Source organism: Mus caroli, chromosome 7, assembly GCF_900094665.2.
Source record: "Mus caroli chromosome 7, CAROLI_EIJ_v1.1, whole genome shotgun sequence".
NCBI classification, from domain to species: domain Eukaryota; kingdom Metazoa; phylum Chordata; class Mammalia; order Rodentia; family Muridae; genus Mus; species Mus caroli.
This window is the reverse complement of record NC_034576.1, coordinates 116645706-116662496: the sequence shown is the minus strand read 5'-3', so window position 1 is coordinate 116662496 and position 16791 is coordinate 116645706. Positions and strand designations below refer to the sequence as shown.

At 41.0% G+C, this 16791-nt stretch overlaps 1 protein-coding gene across 2 annotated transcripts in view; it reads right to left on the bottom strand.

Annotated features, from left to right (window-relative positions):
• Positions 1–11674, bottom strand: part of Pde3b (phosphodiesterase 3B) — a 122657-nt gene extending 110983 nt beyond the window's left edge. For both annotated transcript variants that reach the window (XM_021167016.2, XM_029480048.1), the window contains exon 1: positions 10429–11674. In XM_021167016.2, coding sequence (XP_021022675.1) covers positions 10429–11349 — 921 coding nt within the window. In that variant the 5' untranslated portion in view covers positions 11350–11674. The remainder of the gene's footprint in view (positions 1–10428) is intronic.
• Between the last annotated feature and the right edge of the window lie 5117 nt (positions 11675–16791).

Sequence of the window (16791 nt, the reverse complement as noted above, 5' to 3'; positions counted from 1 at the left end):
AAAATCTTGCTGGCGTATGCAATGGTGTCAGCGTTTGGAGGCTGATTATGGGATGGATCTCTGGGTGTGGCAGTCTCTAGATGGTCCGTCCTTTCATCTCAGCTCCAAACTTTGTCTCTGTAACTCCTTCCATGGGTGATTGTTCCCAATTCTAAGAAGGGGCACAGTGCCCACTCTTTGGTCTTCGTTCTTCTTGAGTTTCATGTAAGAAACCACAAATCTGATGGTGACAACCGTGGCATACCTAACTAAAACTGCAAAGTAACAGTACTTTAACAATATTTTAGGCACTATGCACTATTTTTTAAAAGAACAGTCTAAGTATCAATATGCAGAGATAAAGGTAAAAAGGAAAAATTATTTAAGATAGTTCAAGCCACTATTATCTCTCACTTGGACAACTGCAACAGCCTTTTATCTTGCTACCTTCATAATAGCTACTGTCAACAAACAGCCCATAAATATGCCAGAACAGCTTTTCTAAAATATAAACTATATCATGAATTGTCTTGTGACTTTTCATTAGGATTCAATTATAAAGAAATGCAAACATTAACATGGTCTACAAGGCACTCTGAGATCCTGTTACCTCTCCTACACTCCCTAGACACTCAAGTTTTCTTCCTAACACCAAAGCATGCCATGCTATTTCCCACCATGAAGCCTTTGCTTTTGCCACTCTTCTGCCCAGTCGAGTGTTCCCCTACGTGACAGTTCTTGATCAACATTCATGCGCCAGTTAAAAGGTCATCTCTTCAGAGAGGCTTTCCCTGACAGTTACACTTGAAAACGACACACCTATACCTCCACAAGCCCAGGCCTTAGTGTTCCTTTGTCCACTATTATGCTCTATTTTCTCCATGCATCACAGTGCCCAAACTACCTCAAGTTATCTCACTGTACTTTTCCCAGAATTTTTAGCATACTATTAGAGCAGAAACTTACATGCAGCAAAACTTGGCACATTTTCCATGCACAATACTGTTAAACACAGAAAGGCAGAAATAGCTATTATTACATAACTTGGTGGGTAGAGGCAAGAGGACCAGAAATTCAAGATCATCCTTGGCTATACATCAAGTTCAAGGCCAGTCTAGGCTACATGAACTCTATCTCAAAAAAACAAGTAAAAGAAAGATGACATTTAAACTGTATTGTTGGGAGAAGGTCAAAATTAGCTTATCAGGAAGTACAAGGAGAAGTGAGGAGAAGGAAATCAAACATGGTCCATATGCTTCAACTTTCATAGACTTGAAGAATAAAGTAACAGACAGTTATAGTTGGGAGGTTACCTCAAGATTTTGTCAGGGCCTGAAGAGATTGGTCAGCAGTTAAGAGCACTGGCTACTCTTCCAGAGGACTATGGTTCAATTCCCAGCACTACAACAGCACACAATTGTCTATAACTTCAGTTCCAGGGGATCTGATATTTGTCTAATTCCTATCAATTTGAAGCATGTATACACCTTAAAACATTTAGTCTTTCCTTGAACATTCCCTGATACCCAAACCATTACCTCATAAGCTAACCTGCCTGTAATTCAGAAAACAAGCTTTAAAACAATCATAGAAGTAACATAGAAAAATAATATAAGGCTACCACTTGTAGAAAATAGTATGTTAGATAGAATTCAGTAGTTCTACTTCTGAGAATATGCCCTAAAGAACTGATGACAGAAACTCAAGCAACCACATTTTTTTTTTTTTTTTTTTTTTTTTTTNGTTTTTCGAGACAGGGTTTCTCTGTGTAGCCCTGGCTGTCCTGGCACTCACTNTGTAGACCAGGCTGGCCTCGAACTCAGAAATCTGCCTGCCTCTGCCTCCCGAGTGCTGGGATTAAAGGCATGCGCCACCATGCCCGGCTAAGCAACCACATTTAAAAACACTATTACTCACAAAAGCTAGAAGGTGGAAGCATGCTAGTCGCTAGTCTAGTACATATCCCCAAATGAATGTATTAAATAAAGTTGACATACATTTAGAATGTTATTTAGTCACATAAAGGAAATTCTAAGACATGTTGCAACATATGTAGATATCATTATGCCAAGTGAAATAGCCAGTCACAAAAAGTCAACTATTGTTCACTAAATTTATCTAATGTTCCTAGAGTAATCAAATGCAGAGACATCAAGGGAAATGGTGGGTTTTGGGGACCTGACAAAATAAAGGACAAGATAGCTATTAGTTTAGCGTGTATGGGATACTACTCAGTTTTGGAAGATTAAAAAAAATTCTATAGATAAATGGTGGTTGATGCCTACACAGCTAAGTGAATGTACTTACTGTGAATGAACTGCGCGCACACACACACACACACACAAACTGATAATAAAATTATGCATATGTGACCTCAAGTTAAGTTTAAAAATAAGTACATATGTTTGTAAAGATACACACACATTGAGGCCCTCCTGTGATTATATGTCTTCATGGGAGACTTATTTAACCCTTCTTGACTCCCTTGTACCAAGATCAAGCTAAGAATATAATCATGATGGCCATATTTAACTTGCATACCAGCAGGGTGTGGTGGTGCACGCCTTTAATCAAAGCACTTGGGAGGCAGAGGCAGGCAGATTTCTGAGTTCGAGGCCAGCCTGGTCTACAAAGTGAGTTCCAGGACAGCCACGGCTATACAGAGGAACCCTGTCTCGGAAAAAAAAAAAAAAAATTGCATACCTTTACATTGGAACAAGTAGCATTTTTAATGGTCCTCACTTTCAGCAGACCTAAGCTTTGTATTCTAGCACAGCACACATAGCAGAAGTAAATATCTAAGGTGTTTGAAGATGGTAGAAACTCTTCAAGTGAAAGCTGACTTCAATGTCTGATAACCTCACAGGCTTCCTACTTTGATTTCTTTGAACATAACTTAAGTCTTATGGGTTTTGTTTTTGTTTTTTTTCATTTTGGTAGGGCTAGAGATCAAACCCAGGAGCTCACATATCCAAGGCAATTGCTCTACAGTTGAGCTATATATCCAGTCATAATATTTTCTTGTCATGTCACCATAGTTTTACAAATTTTTACCAAAGGTATTTTTAAATGTTTGACTTCTAGCTTGTGTCAACTGGTAGTTCTTTAATATGTGGCTGTGTGTATGTGCAGGGGTACAGATGTGTGCTCTGTGAATACTAGAGGACAACCTCTGGTGTCATCTTCAAAACCATCATCCACCTCCTACATAATATGGCATCTCATTACCTTGAAGCTTGCCAATCAGGCTAGACTGGCTCAACAGAAAGCCCTAGGAATCCTCCTGTCTTCACATCCATAGCAATGGGATCATAAACATGCATCTCCATAATCAGGCTCTTTAAATGAGTTCTGGATATCAAACTCAGGTCCTCATGCTCGTAAAGCAAGCACTTTAATGACTAAGCTATCTCTCCAGTCCCTTCGGCTTTACTGATCAAGCTGTCTCATCTGCCCCTTTAACTGGGGTATTTCTCAGAGGAATGTTCTACACTAGAAATAGTATACTTATCATCTTATAGAATTTTCTACATATAAGGTAAGTAATTTGAATAAATTTATCACTTTTGTTTGTAGCTGTAGGAGCCCAATACTTACTTAGTTCACAGCATTGTTAAGCACTTTAGAGTCATTCTATCATATTATAATAACCTCTTTTCTAAGCCTAGGTAAAATTTATTGCCTCTATTACTGTTATAATATTGTTATGATACATTTTATTATTAATGTATTAATATATGTAATAATAATATCATATTATTACTGATATTAGCATTTCTGGTGGAGAACTTAATGTCTGTTTTGGGTGTTAGTATTGCCTAGCTACTGAATGCTTAACACTCTTACCTGATTTCATAAGGGTCTATCTTATATGACTTTTCAGAGTCTAGGTAGGTGAAAAAAAAATCACTTATTTTTGTAATTAGAATGGAGACTTTTAAAACTTACTTGTAAAACATAGAGGTAAAAATTGTAATTCGTTTTTATTTGCATTATATCAAGGAACTTCCTTTGACATTGAAGCTCAACTGCTGCATACTTCTTGGAGGTTTTCTAAACTGTGCAGTGGGTTGGTTCTCCCTTGAATGACAGTCTCATGATACCTAGCTCATACCTGTATCACATCACTTACCATATCAAATGGTGATTTTTATATATATCTTCTATTATTAATGTGTTATCTCCTTGAAATACTTTGTACTCATCATTTTAGAATCTTCAAGGTTTGGCATATCCAAAATGTCAAGTCATAACTATGTTATAAAACAGTCTTCAGAAGGAACCAAGCCTGGCAGCATCTTGGTCTTAATCTTCTAGCCTCAAGAAATATAAGTCTATTTCAATTCTTTAAACTGCCAGGTTTTTGGTGCTTCACTGCTATAGCTCTAGCAAACTAGGACATTCCAGTAACAAAATAAGACATAAACAAGGCAAGCCATACAGGAAGAAAATCTGGCTGACTACACGTCTCACTGACCTAACTGGAGGGGTTGGCAGGGATTCACTATTTCCTGAGGAAATCTATCTTTTTGCCTTTCCCAGCTTCTTTCCCAGCTAGCTTTCCCTGGTTTATGATTCTTAAAACATCAGAGCTAGCAGAGGCAGATTAGCTGAATCCTAACCCCAGCACCATGTCCACTGCCCCATCTCCTCTGATCTCTTCCATCTCTAGTCTCCTTTGTAAAGACCTGTGTTATTCAGTGGGCCAACTCAGATAATCCTGGATCATCTCACCATTGCAAAATTCTTAACTTGATCTCATTTGTAAAGTTCCCGATGCTACACATATCAGGTAACATAGAAACTCAAGGAATGAGAACAGATATCTTTGGGGTATTTACTCTACTTATAGAGAGTAAAGCTGAATAAACATGCTATGCAACCCAACAAATTCTAATTCTATATACATATAATTGTAACAGGAGATATTAACAAGAATTTTCATAGTAGAGCCCTACTAGCACTATTCATGCTAGCAAAAAAAAAACTGAAAAACACCCAAGAGTCTACAAGCAATAAAAGGAATAGGTAAATTTACTCCGTCCAGAAAATGAAATAATACACAATACTAAAAAGTGAACTACAAGTACTCACTTCAACATGAATGTATCTCAGAAATTGTCAAACACAATGTAAGGTTATAGATGAATGCATCCAGTATATTTCTATTTATCTAAAGTTAAAAGGTAAGCAAGATTACTGCTATTATTTAGGTGTACATTCATAGAGGGATATAAAGTTAAGCAAGAGAATGAACAAAGTGTGAGTAACACCTGAGGGAGAAGAATGTGATGAAAAGGAGGATGAGGAGCAAAGAGCTTTCAAAGGAGCCAAGCAGCAACTATGTTACCTGTTTGGTTTGGTTTCCCTCAATCCATTTAAATATACGAATATATTGAGTCCTTTGTGGAAGATATTTCTAGTTAAAATTTTCAAATATAATTAAATAAATTTAAGATGTGATGAATGCAAGTTATATAAAATATATGTAACAAAGAACTAGTCAAACATATAGGTGATCAAAAAAAAAAAAAAGAAACCTGTAAAGATAGAGAATACCTTCTAGGAAAATTAATGCTGATAAGGAAGTTCTAGGTTACAGAAGAAGGGATTAAAAAAAAAAATCATTGGGAGAAACAGTCTCTGACCCAAGGTCTACCAAAATAACCAGCTTCTAACCAAGACCTAAGTTAGCCTAGATCTGCTTGTACATAACAAGTGAACACCAGCTCAATGTTATAAACCGTCAAGAACTGCCCACAGACAGACTCCAGCTCCCCAAGGTTTTGTTTAGCTAGCACGTTGTTCAGTTTGTTTTGTTTAAATGAAATGCCTCCTGGCACCGCAGTTCACTTCTATTCTTCCCACTCTCCTCATCGCCGCTCTTTTTCCAAGAGATATTGCAAAGCTGGCCTTGATGGCACCTGAGCTTGAGACTAACTGCACCCTGACAAGTCAGGTACATAACATAAATTTCATCTTCAATATTATCATGGACTGTGATTTTCGAAGACTCCCAGCTAATTCTCCCTCACCTGTCTCTCCCAATAGTTCTCGCTGTGTATAACTAAGGACACTGTTCTTTATCACATAATTGAAAATACCAGGAAAATTAATTACAGCAACTTTAGAAAACTGTGACTGCAGGTAGCTGGGATCTTTTTGAAAAGTACAGGTGGAATAGAAATGAGTTCTAGGTCTCATTTTCACAATATCTTAAAGCTTAATTTGAACCCAATTCTTTCATTCTCCTGAGGTTCAGTTTCTCTCCCTTTCTCTCTTTAGGTAATGAGACTTCAACTAAACTCTACATTTCTCCAATGTCATCTATACAAACATTTACATTAAGTTTTTCAGTACGGGCAGATTCTCCCTGCTCCGGAAGGGATGTAGAAAGCCTAAAGTGTGTTCGAGGGAAACAAGCTGACCCATTGAAAAGGAAAGGGGAAAGAGAATGAGAGATGAGCTGAATCACTGGGCAAGTCAGCCTCAGAACAATGAAAACAAACTTCACAGCTTTACCTGTGGGTGCCTTTCACTCAGTATAAAAACATGTTACAGAAATGTTACTATCCAACAAAATTAAAATATTCTGTCACATAGCCAACTCTTATTCTTAAATGTGGACAACTCTGCAACAGTAGAGATCTAGTAACAAATTTCAACAAAAAACTAAAATGCTCACTAAAGCTATGAAATAAATTTCAAAACTATAAAAATATTTTTGTAAAACCTACAGTGAGGAATTACTTGAGGACATTAAGTAATCACATTTTAAAATCTCCTTTTTTAAGTCTTCACATTACATATGTGCACTCTTTTTATCAAATAAAATTAACACTTTAAATAGTATTTATGATCATGAAGGCCACAGGATTTTTAAATATTTACCTAACCATTTAGAAAGCACTTGGTATTTTAGGTATAGGAAAATAACACACCAACTTCCATTTCCCAAGCCTCACATGTAAGTAATCACACAGGCAATGACAGCGTTGCAAAGCTGGCCATTACACTGTAAAATATACAATACACATGAGAGATGAGAGAATGAGAGATGAGCTGAATCACTGGGCAAGTCAGCCTCAGAACAATGAAAACAAACTTCACAGCTTTACCTGTGGGTGCCTTTCATAGCTTTCATAACATTATTTTTTGCTTGATCTAATTTTTTAATTAGGTGTCTTCTTCATTTACATTTCAGATGCTATCCCCAAAGCCCCCTATAGTCTCCCCCAGACCTGCTCCCCCACCCACCCACTCCTGCTTCCTGGCCCTGGCATTGCCCTGTACTGGGGCATATGATCTTCCCAAGACCAAGGGCCTCTCTTCCCAATGATGGCGGACTAGGCCATCCTCTGCTACATATGCAATAGAGACACAGCTCTGGGGGTACTGCATAACATTTTTTTAAACTTCCTCTTAGTTCCAGCCTGCTCCTGGCACACTGTAAACTTACTGCTTCTTTCATTAACCCACACAAAAAAAGTCAGCAGAAACTAGATTTTAACCTTAAATTCCTAGGTATGTTTTGAAAAGAGGGTCTTAATTAAGAACTCACACACACACACACACACACATATGTGTGTGTGTGTGTGTATATATATATATATATAATATTTATATATTATAAATATAATTTATAAATATTTTATAATCATTACATTATTTTAGTACATTACCTAAAATTTAAAAAGTCAAAAAATACTCTAACTCTATCCTCACATAAATAAAATCATTCATGTTGATTTTCATTTTCAAGTATCTTCAAAAATGTTAAGACATTTAAATTCCAGAAAATATTTCAACAATTTTATCACAGGATTTAAAGTTTTCCTCAAAAAAAAAATGTAGATTTGTTTATTTTCCCCAATTATACTTTGAAAAATACATAGGATAGCAGTAATAACCTTCAACATTAAAATAAAACTTTTTAAAATTATTCATTTGTGACTCCATATACCTTTATTTATATACTATGGGAAGCATAAAATTGCTGAATAAAATTAATTTAGAATCAGCAGGTATTATAGGATTCAACTACAGGTACACAGGCACAGAGTTCACTGATAGGTCCAAAGTTAAACAGGTAGGCCAAGAGTTGATCCTTTAGCCTCTCTGCCTCTGAATCCAGACCATTTTCTCTTATGTCAAGTTTCACCTAAAGTCTTGTCACTTTCTGAAACAAGAAAAATGTTCTTACAATTATCATATACAACACTTCAACAATTAGAAAGCCATTTAATCTTCTATTTAAAGTACTGATTTCTTAACTTTCTAACATAATACACATCCTTTCTAACATAATACAAATCCTCTATGTTATGTTTATGCATAAACAAAAAAATCTTGTACTAAAATCTTTGCTGGGTTAAAAATATCTTTATCTAGAAATACCCAAATGGTATCATTTCAGAGCACTGACCAGTATAAACAACCATGTATCCTCTGAACTATTAGCACATTCTTTAAGATGCTCAAATGTTTCTAACTGAAGAGAAGAATCTGAGTAAGGGTCTTCTACTCTAAGAAAATATGCTGTCTTTACAAACATAAATTGTATTTTCTTCCAATACAAATAATAACTGACATTACCTGGAATAATACTGCCCTGAAGGCTAGGAAAAAGTGCTTCAACAGCAAGAAAACCACACTAGGAAAAGAAGACTATAATTTTTCAATTTACAATAGAACAGACCTAACTATTCATGACTAACCAATAGATTGCAACCAAAATATTTAAACTGTACTATTTCCCTGAAAGCCCTCGACAAAATAGCAAAATTATGCTAAAGGACTCTTCCAATGGTAAAAGTGCAATCTAGTCACATAAAAGTCAAATTTATTCCAATCTATGAAAATAGCTGATACCAGCTGATAGCCAATTTTCTATCAACAAGTTTTCACTTGATAAACATTTTTCTAAATATTGTCCCTTATTACTTGTAGTAAACTGAGAAAACAAAAGGTATAACTGGTTTGTTTGTTTTTCCTAGCATCTAGCCAAAAAATAACAGAGCCTAAGAGTGGCCTATAAAGCAAAGCAAAGTGATACATTCAGGACTAGGAGACAGGAAGACCCCTCAGGTCAAGACCCACCCAAGATAGTCAGACAAGAATATACAGCAAGACACTGTCTCAAAACAGAAAAGGGCACAGCAGGAAAATGTTGCTCGTGCTATATACAGATCAGTGTTTAGTAGGCCATAAAAATCAATGTAGCGAGTCAGATTATTTTGAAGGGAACACATGAGATGAGAGACCAGTGCCTCAAAAGTGTTAAGGACAAGAAACAAAAGTTTCTTGTCTTCTGGGTCACAGTATGAAAAAATATCTCTAATCAGCAAAATCTTACTCCTAAGGATATACAGTCCTCCATAAAGTTCCTACAGTTACCCTCTAAGTTGCAGAGAACACACCTCTAAGAACTGACAAATCTAATCAGACCCTAACACTACCACTTTTTTAGCCCTAGATCTTCTGTTTGCCTGAACACATGTCTGTCTAATCCAATGTTAATGTTACCCAACCAAACATAGTTCTTGGAAAGATCTGACACAATAAATGTAAAGGGTTTGCCCTCGGTAAATGCTCAATAGAGCAGCTATACTTAAAGGATCTCTTGGTAGTATAGACCAGGTGGATCTCCCAACGCAATACAGATACAAGTTCATCCCCTCATGATGATTTCAATGCCTTTAAAAGCAAAATATGAAAGCCTATGGGGGTTGGGGAGGAAATGTTTTGGGCATCTTTCCACACATTACTAAGTTTAAAGGTTAAATTGCTAAAACTTTCTCCTAATTATGCAAGAAATACAAAGCCCAAATAACAATGCCCACGAGTTAGTCTGTAGTCTGTAAAAACATTTTTAATTGTATTAGTATATACTGCTGTCTATTAATCTAAACCAAGTCTCAATTCCAAGGCTCATTTCTGTTCTTTGAACTATGAAAACACTCATTTGTCCTCCCACATCACCACTTGCAATGAGCCCGAACTGTCAAAAAAATCTGCATACACACTTTTATTCTAAAGGCAGCTTGTCAACTCCGGGCAAGCATCCTCAGGTTAATAGCAAACAGGTAAACTGTACCCAAATGCTATATGTAGGAGCTTAGTGTGTCCAAAGTGGGAGTAGTGAAATCTATTGGACCTCAAGTCGGTCACCTCATTCTTGAAAACTCTCCTCCTGAAGAGTGAATGATTTCATTTTCACTCACTGGTAAAAAGCCACTGGCTTCTGCGTTTTTTGATGAGCCCCTCATACTGGGGCAGCCCTTCCAGCGCAGACCACAGGTTGCTGCCCCTTGCTTTCCACTGAGCGAGCCCACGCGCTTTCGCAGCTGCGCTCCTGCGCCGGGGACACGCAAGCGGTCCACTCGCGCTCCGCTCCTCTCCTCCACCCCGCGCTCCTCTTCCCAGACCATGCCCGCCCAAGAACCCTACCTGTTCTCGGGAAATACAAGGCAACGACGGTCTCCTGAACATCTTGCCACTGCCATAGTAACCGGCTGCGCTTTCTCCCAGCGACACGCAGCTGGACCTCCTCCGGGGTCTGATCACAGGCACTTTTTCCTCCGCGGTACTCGCCGTGCGCGGCAGAGGAGAGGCTCCCCGGACGTGAAAGAAGTGGTCCAAGCCCAGGGCCAGCAGGCATCCCGCGCCCCCGACCAGGCACGACAGCAGAGGCCTGAGCGCGGGCGGCAGAGCCCCGAGGCCGGAGAAGGACACCCACCACACCAGGCCGGCGAAGAGCAGCACCAGGACGCCGTGCCGCAGCCTCACGCGGGGCGCGAGCGTCAGCAGCCCCACGCAGCTCAGCACCAGGCAGAGCCGGCCCGCCGCCGCCGCCGGCTCCCCGCGCAGCCACGACCACCACTGCCACGCCGCGAAGTCGCCCAGGTAGCAGCAGGCGGGCAGCGCCAGCAGCCACCAGGAGCCGGCGCCGCGACCCGGGCCGCGCTGCGCGCGCGTCAGGAAGCAGGTGAGGAAGAAGAAGGCACAGGCGATGCTGAAGAGCGGGCTGAGGCTGAGCGAGCAGGCGCTCAGCAGCGTCCGGAGCCCGGCGGCCGCGGCCGCCCAGCGCTCGGGCCTCGCGCCCAGCAGCGCGGCCAGGACAAAGGCGGCCAGGACGCCGAGCGAGAGGCGTGCCCCGGCGCGGAGCGAGGCCGCCGGCGGCTCCACGTTGCAGAAGCGGCAGAGGTGGAAGAAGAAGCTGCGCGGAGGGTCCTGCCGCAGCGGGCTCACGCAGCTCTTCACGTAGCCGTTGCGCAGGCTCTCGGGGGGCGAGGCGGTCGAGGCTGGCGGCGGCGGCGGCGGCGGGGACCTCATGGCTGGCGCGTCCCGCTCGCGCTCGTCTTTCCTCATGGCCCCGGGCCGCCGGGGGGCCGCTGGCGCTTGCCTACCCCGCGCCGCCCTCCGCGTTCTGGGCGCCCCGAGCTTCGCAGAGCGGTCACGGCTGCGCCCGCCGCCGCCGCCGCCGCCCGGGATCCCCGGCGCGCGGGCTGAGGGACGGCGGCGTCCGCCTCATGCCCGCTACTGAGAGCGGCGAGAAGGGCTTCTTGGTGTCCCGGGACCGCCGCGGACGCCTCTTCCCTTTTCCCTCAAGCGCGGCTCGGGACGGGAGACGGCAGTGTCGCCTCCCAGCTCCCGCGCGCTGCAACAGTTACCTCACGGCCGCAGCCTGGCCCGTTGGGCGCGCGATCGGGCGCTCCTCCCCCGCGGCTGCCCCTGCCGGGCGCGCGCCCCGCCGGCGGCCCCGCGCGCTCCCGTGGCTCGGCCGGTCGCCACTGGGCGGCCGCCGCCCGCGTCTGGATGCGCATCCGGGACCCCGCGGGGGAGCGCGCGCCCACGGCCCGGCTGGTCGCTCCAGTGAGACAGCCGTCGCGTCAGGCTGCCAGACTTGGACCCCTCGGGGAGCGCGCGCGGGCCACCGAGAGCTCCACTGCTGAAGTCGGAACCCCTACCCCCGGACTGCCACAGAGCGGTGAGCTCTTTGGCAGATGGGAGGGACTGATCACAGTCCTGAGACGCCCCGAAGCGCAGTCCCCTTTGAGGTAAGTCACATACAAGACCCACTCAGGTCACTGCGAGGTCTTGGGGAGACGTGGACCCCAAGGGCAGTGCCTAGTGAGGTGAGAGCTCATGGTGTGCCCTCAGACTGTGTGAATGGAGACATGAAGCTGGAAGCTCAGCCAACACTGAGGCCAGACCAGGATGAAGAAACTCAACTCTGTCAGTCACATCTGGCTTCCAGGGCAAGGGAGATTTGGGGCCGAGCAGCAGGCCTTGAATCCCTTCAGGGGCTCAAGGGAGGAGGACCCCTGGAGAGTGCCCTCTGATAGCAAGCACGTCTTGCTGAAGAACCCTTTTCAGTGAGGCTAAGAACTAATATCCAGTCCTGTGTTTGGCATCCTTGCCAGACATGCACTGTTTCACACCCCTATCACTCCACCCCAGCATAGACCTGCTGTCCCAAAGGTTCTTTCCAAGTGAGAGACTTGTTCTGTGCAATGGTGTGTTCTGTGGGGAAAGGAGGGAAGGGAGTCCCACAGTCCTAATACCACTCATCAACTTGAATGGGGTTGGCCTTGAAAGAAGCCAATTATGTTTTCTGTGAAAGACCTGTGAAACTGGTACACTAGGAAAGACAAAAGTAGAAGTGATATTAGCAAAGATAGGCGTAAAGGTTGGAGGAAAGAACTTTGCTGAATGAAAGGGATTGCCCTGGAATCCAACCAGTCATAACTGCCTTAGAAAGTGTAAACTGTTTCCCTCCACTGAAACTCCCTTCAACCTCATGACAGGCCTGCTTTTCTTAAAAAGCTAATTCCACATTTTTCCAGGGAGATGAGAAACTTTACTGTTTGGTAAATCCCACAAACAGACCTATTTTTCCCCAATTAATCTCAGCCCACAGCCATGACCTAAAGCAGACCATTTTCATATATAGTCATAATTCACACACATAATAGAAATCACTGAAGAATTAACACAAAAATTTGACAAATGTGAGGAAAGACCAGAATTTCCTTGGCTTTTTTATGTGTTAGATAAAGAAAAAATATTTAATGGAGTGTTCTAATGGTTACCCAAATGTCCTAAATGATAAAAATTCACTGAATCTTTTTTCCACTAGACATGAAAAGAGGGAACTCATTTTAGCTAAACTCAACAAGTATCTTTTAAATCCTGTACATAAAATCATCACAGACCACACACACACACACACACACACACACACAATCAATTGAAGACTAAATAGGAAACTTGACCTACATATTTTGAGTTCGTATAGAAGAGCATGACAAAACAAGTATCACCATTACTAAAATACCATTTTAGGTCATTGTTTTAAAATAAAAACTTATAAAACAAGTTAAAGTTATTATATTATTATTTTAAATCTGAGCTTGTCATCTGAGATAAAATAGACATGTTAATGAAAAGAGTAGTGGGCTAGACTATTAGTGGTTTTAAAAAGCTACAGTGTCTGTGTGCCAAAACCATAGAGGTATCTTTAGGATTCATCTTTCAAATTGATACAAGCAACTTTTGAATTATTTGTACACCCCCACAAATTAACCAAAATTTCATTGTTCATAAATGAAGAGGACAGTACAAAGGACTGTTGCCTGGAAAATAGAATTCAAAGCCACTTTTATAAATCTGCTTTGCTTTGCAGTTCTTTAAACATCTTTTAGCTGTTGTCAAGATTTTTCTCAAAAGCCCATAGACAGAACACATCCCTCTGTACACCAACTCAGAGCCTGAGGATTCTGAAATAAAATGTAAGGATTGTGACAAGACAATCAGAAGTTTACTTAACAAAAAGAATGAGCTAGCTATGTTTATAATAACTCCCTTCTCTATTTATAGTCTCTGTCAAAGATTACGAAGCTGCATTTCTTAGAGGGCAAATTAATTATTCTTCTACCAAACTTAAACAACTAATAGATTTCCTTAGTTCTCATCTTCAAGTTCAAGAACATATGACTGTTATATGTTGTGACAGAGACCTACTATATACACTTAACTTCTCTTCTACTCTTAGAGTACTTCTCTTAGCACTCTATCCCAGCCTTATTTTACCCAAGTTGGCCTTGATCCTTGTCTCTCAACTATCTTCCCTTTTAAGTTTAATTAGTGGTATGGAATCCTGGTGCTTACCGCTCATTCTGAAGCAATTCATCCCCCTACCATATTATATTTTTTTAATAACAGGTCTTTGTCAAGTTCCAAATACCCAGAGTTGCCACTTGTAGTTTAATACAAAGGGTAAGAATTCTGTTCTGTATCCCTTAAGGGAGAACCTATATGAATAAGCCACTAATATTTCCATTAAGTCTGGAGGAACCTGTCCTGCTCTTTTCAGTCTCAGGGCCTAAAACTGACCCTAAAAACTAGTTTAGTGCCTTAAGAACACTTTTATCATTGACAGATGTTATCTCACTACAAGCCATTGTTTCCCTTATAGCACCATTTGAAACATCCCAGCACTAGGGTCTATCCAACTATTAAAATACCTTCTGCATCTGAACTCTCTGGTGCTAGTCATTGATGCATCAAAAATGGTTCTTAGTAAAGCCAAAAGACAAAGAGATCTCATGCTTAGCCTCAACCATTTTCCCTCCCACCATACCTTCTAGTAACTAATTCCCCACCCTTTTGACTTGTATTTTCAACTGTTTGGGGGAGGTAGGATTTTTTCCTAACTCTTAAATCCAGAAGTAAAGAAAATCCATTTCTAGAGCAATATTCTCAGAAATTTCTTTCAAAAATCTAATTGTTTTCAACGAATCTTGGCTGCTGAACCTATGCTTCCTTACAATTATGGAACCATGTAAGTAGAAGAAAATAGGACATAAAACTAAGCAAGGCATGGGACTCTCATCTTTATTCTCAAACAAAAGACAACTGAGAATCTGACAGCTAAGAGAAGTCAGGCATGGTGGTACATGACCGTTATCCCAGCATTCAGGAAGCTGAGGCAAGAGGTCTAGGGCAACCTAGGCCATATGGGAAGACCCTAATGCAAAACACCAAAAGAAGGGAAAGGAAGGAAGAAAGTGGGAGGAATGGGAAAACAGGAGACAAGGAGAGAAGAAATTGAGAGACCTTGCAAAGAGAATATTTGAAAATCATAGTTGAAAGTAATAACATACAGTAGGAACAGTATTAAAAACCCGACACAATTGCTGATGCCAAGAAGTGCTTGCTGGCAGAGTCTCCCCACAAAAGCTCCCAGGGACTAAACTACCAACCAAAGAGTATACATGAAGGATCCATGGCTCCAGCTACATATGTAGCAGAGGATTGCCTTATCTGGTATCAATGGGAGGGAACCGCTTGGTACTGTGGAGGCTTGATGCCTCAGCATAGAGGGATGCTAGAGGGGTGAGGTGGGAGTAGGTGGGTGAATGGAGGAGCACCCTCATAGAAGCAGAGAGGAAGGGGAATGAGGTGGGAGGTTGCAGAGGGGAGACCGGGAAAGGAGACATTTGAAATGTAAATAAATAAAATAACCAATAAACAATCTTTTAAGCTAGTAAATATTATATCTCTCTGGGAAAATGTGGAATTAGCAAAATAAAATGCAAATGATGGGCTGCTTTTTGTTTTTGTTTGGGTTTCTTTTGTCTCTCTTCAGAGGCCTGGCTAATCTCTGGTCCTCAGACAGCAACCACTTTATGTGTTCCCCAGCCCCTTACTTACTCTTAATTCAAGTATCTATTTACAGAATACTTACTATACTATATTCAAAAACAAACAGACTATAAACAGTTTTTCTCAGCTCCCTCAGAACTTCTGCTATCTCTAGGAAAAAGGGAGTATGCATATAAATTATTTAAAATACAACATAACACATTAAAAACTTAGTTAAAAGTATTCACAACTATTAAAGAAAAAAATTATCCTCTTCAGAATGCCCCCACTATATCTCATGCTGTCACTATCTCTCCTTATGATAGTTCTCGCCCTACTTTTGTAATCTGTGTACTTTAATTCTTTCGCTTCTTTCACTCCTCCTGTAGCACCCTTCTCCACAAACATTTAATATCCTGTCATTAATAAATGCACTTTTATTAAGTACCTGTTCCCTGATAACAAAGATGTTGTAATGATAATGATCCATAGTCTAGTGGAACATAGAAGAATAAAAATAACTACTAAAGATGATAGGAATAGAATCTTTGATGGAGAGTTAAATTATGGTTTTTGCACTTGGAAAGGCCAGAGCAAGAGTACCTACCTGCCTAGACTGTCACAGGAATACCATGTGAGGAGTGAGGATATGGGACCAAGTGAAAGAAGTCACACCTGGATCAGTATTGAAAAGTGAACAGAAGTTACCTAAGTAAACTGGGGGTGGGAGTGTGGAAGGGGAGAATCTGGACAAAGGAACAAGCAAGTACAAAATTCTGTACTGATGTAACCCTAGTGTATTTGGTTAACTCTAAACATGCCATACCTATAAGATATATTGTGGCCAAAAATAATAATAATAATAATAATAATAATAAAGTATGTACTAGGTATGAGGGGCATAGAGATGATGCTATGCTATGTGGAACTGGAGTTAACAATACTATTTGTTAAATATTTATGCTGTTGCTGCATATATTTACCTGGCTACCTCTAAAATATACTATTCAAGTACAATAATTCTCTTATTCAAACTTAGCAACTTAGCTCAGTCTCCTAACCAGCTGTCTTCATCCTGTAGCAAGTAATCAGACATTTCCCAAGTTATTTATGTTACTCAAAGCACTTTTTACAAATCCGACTTTCAGTTACATGTTCTGATGT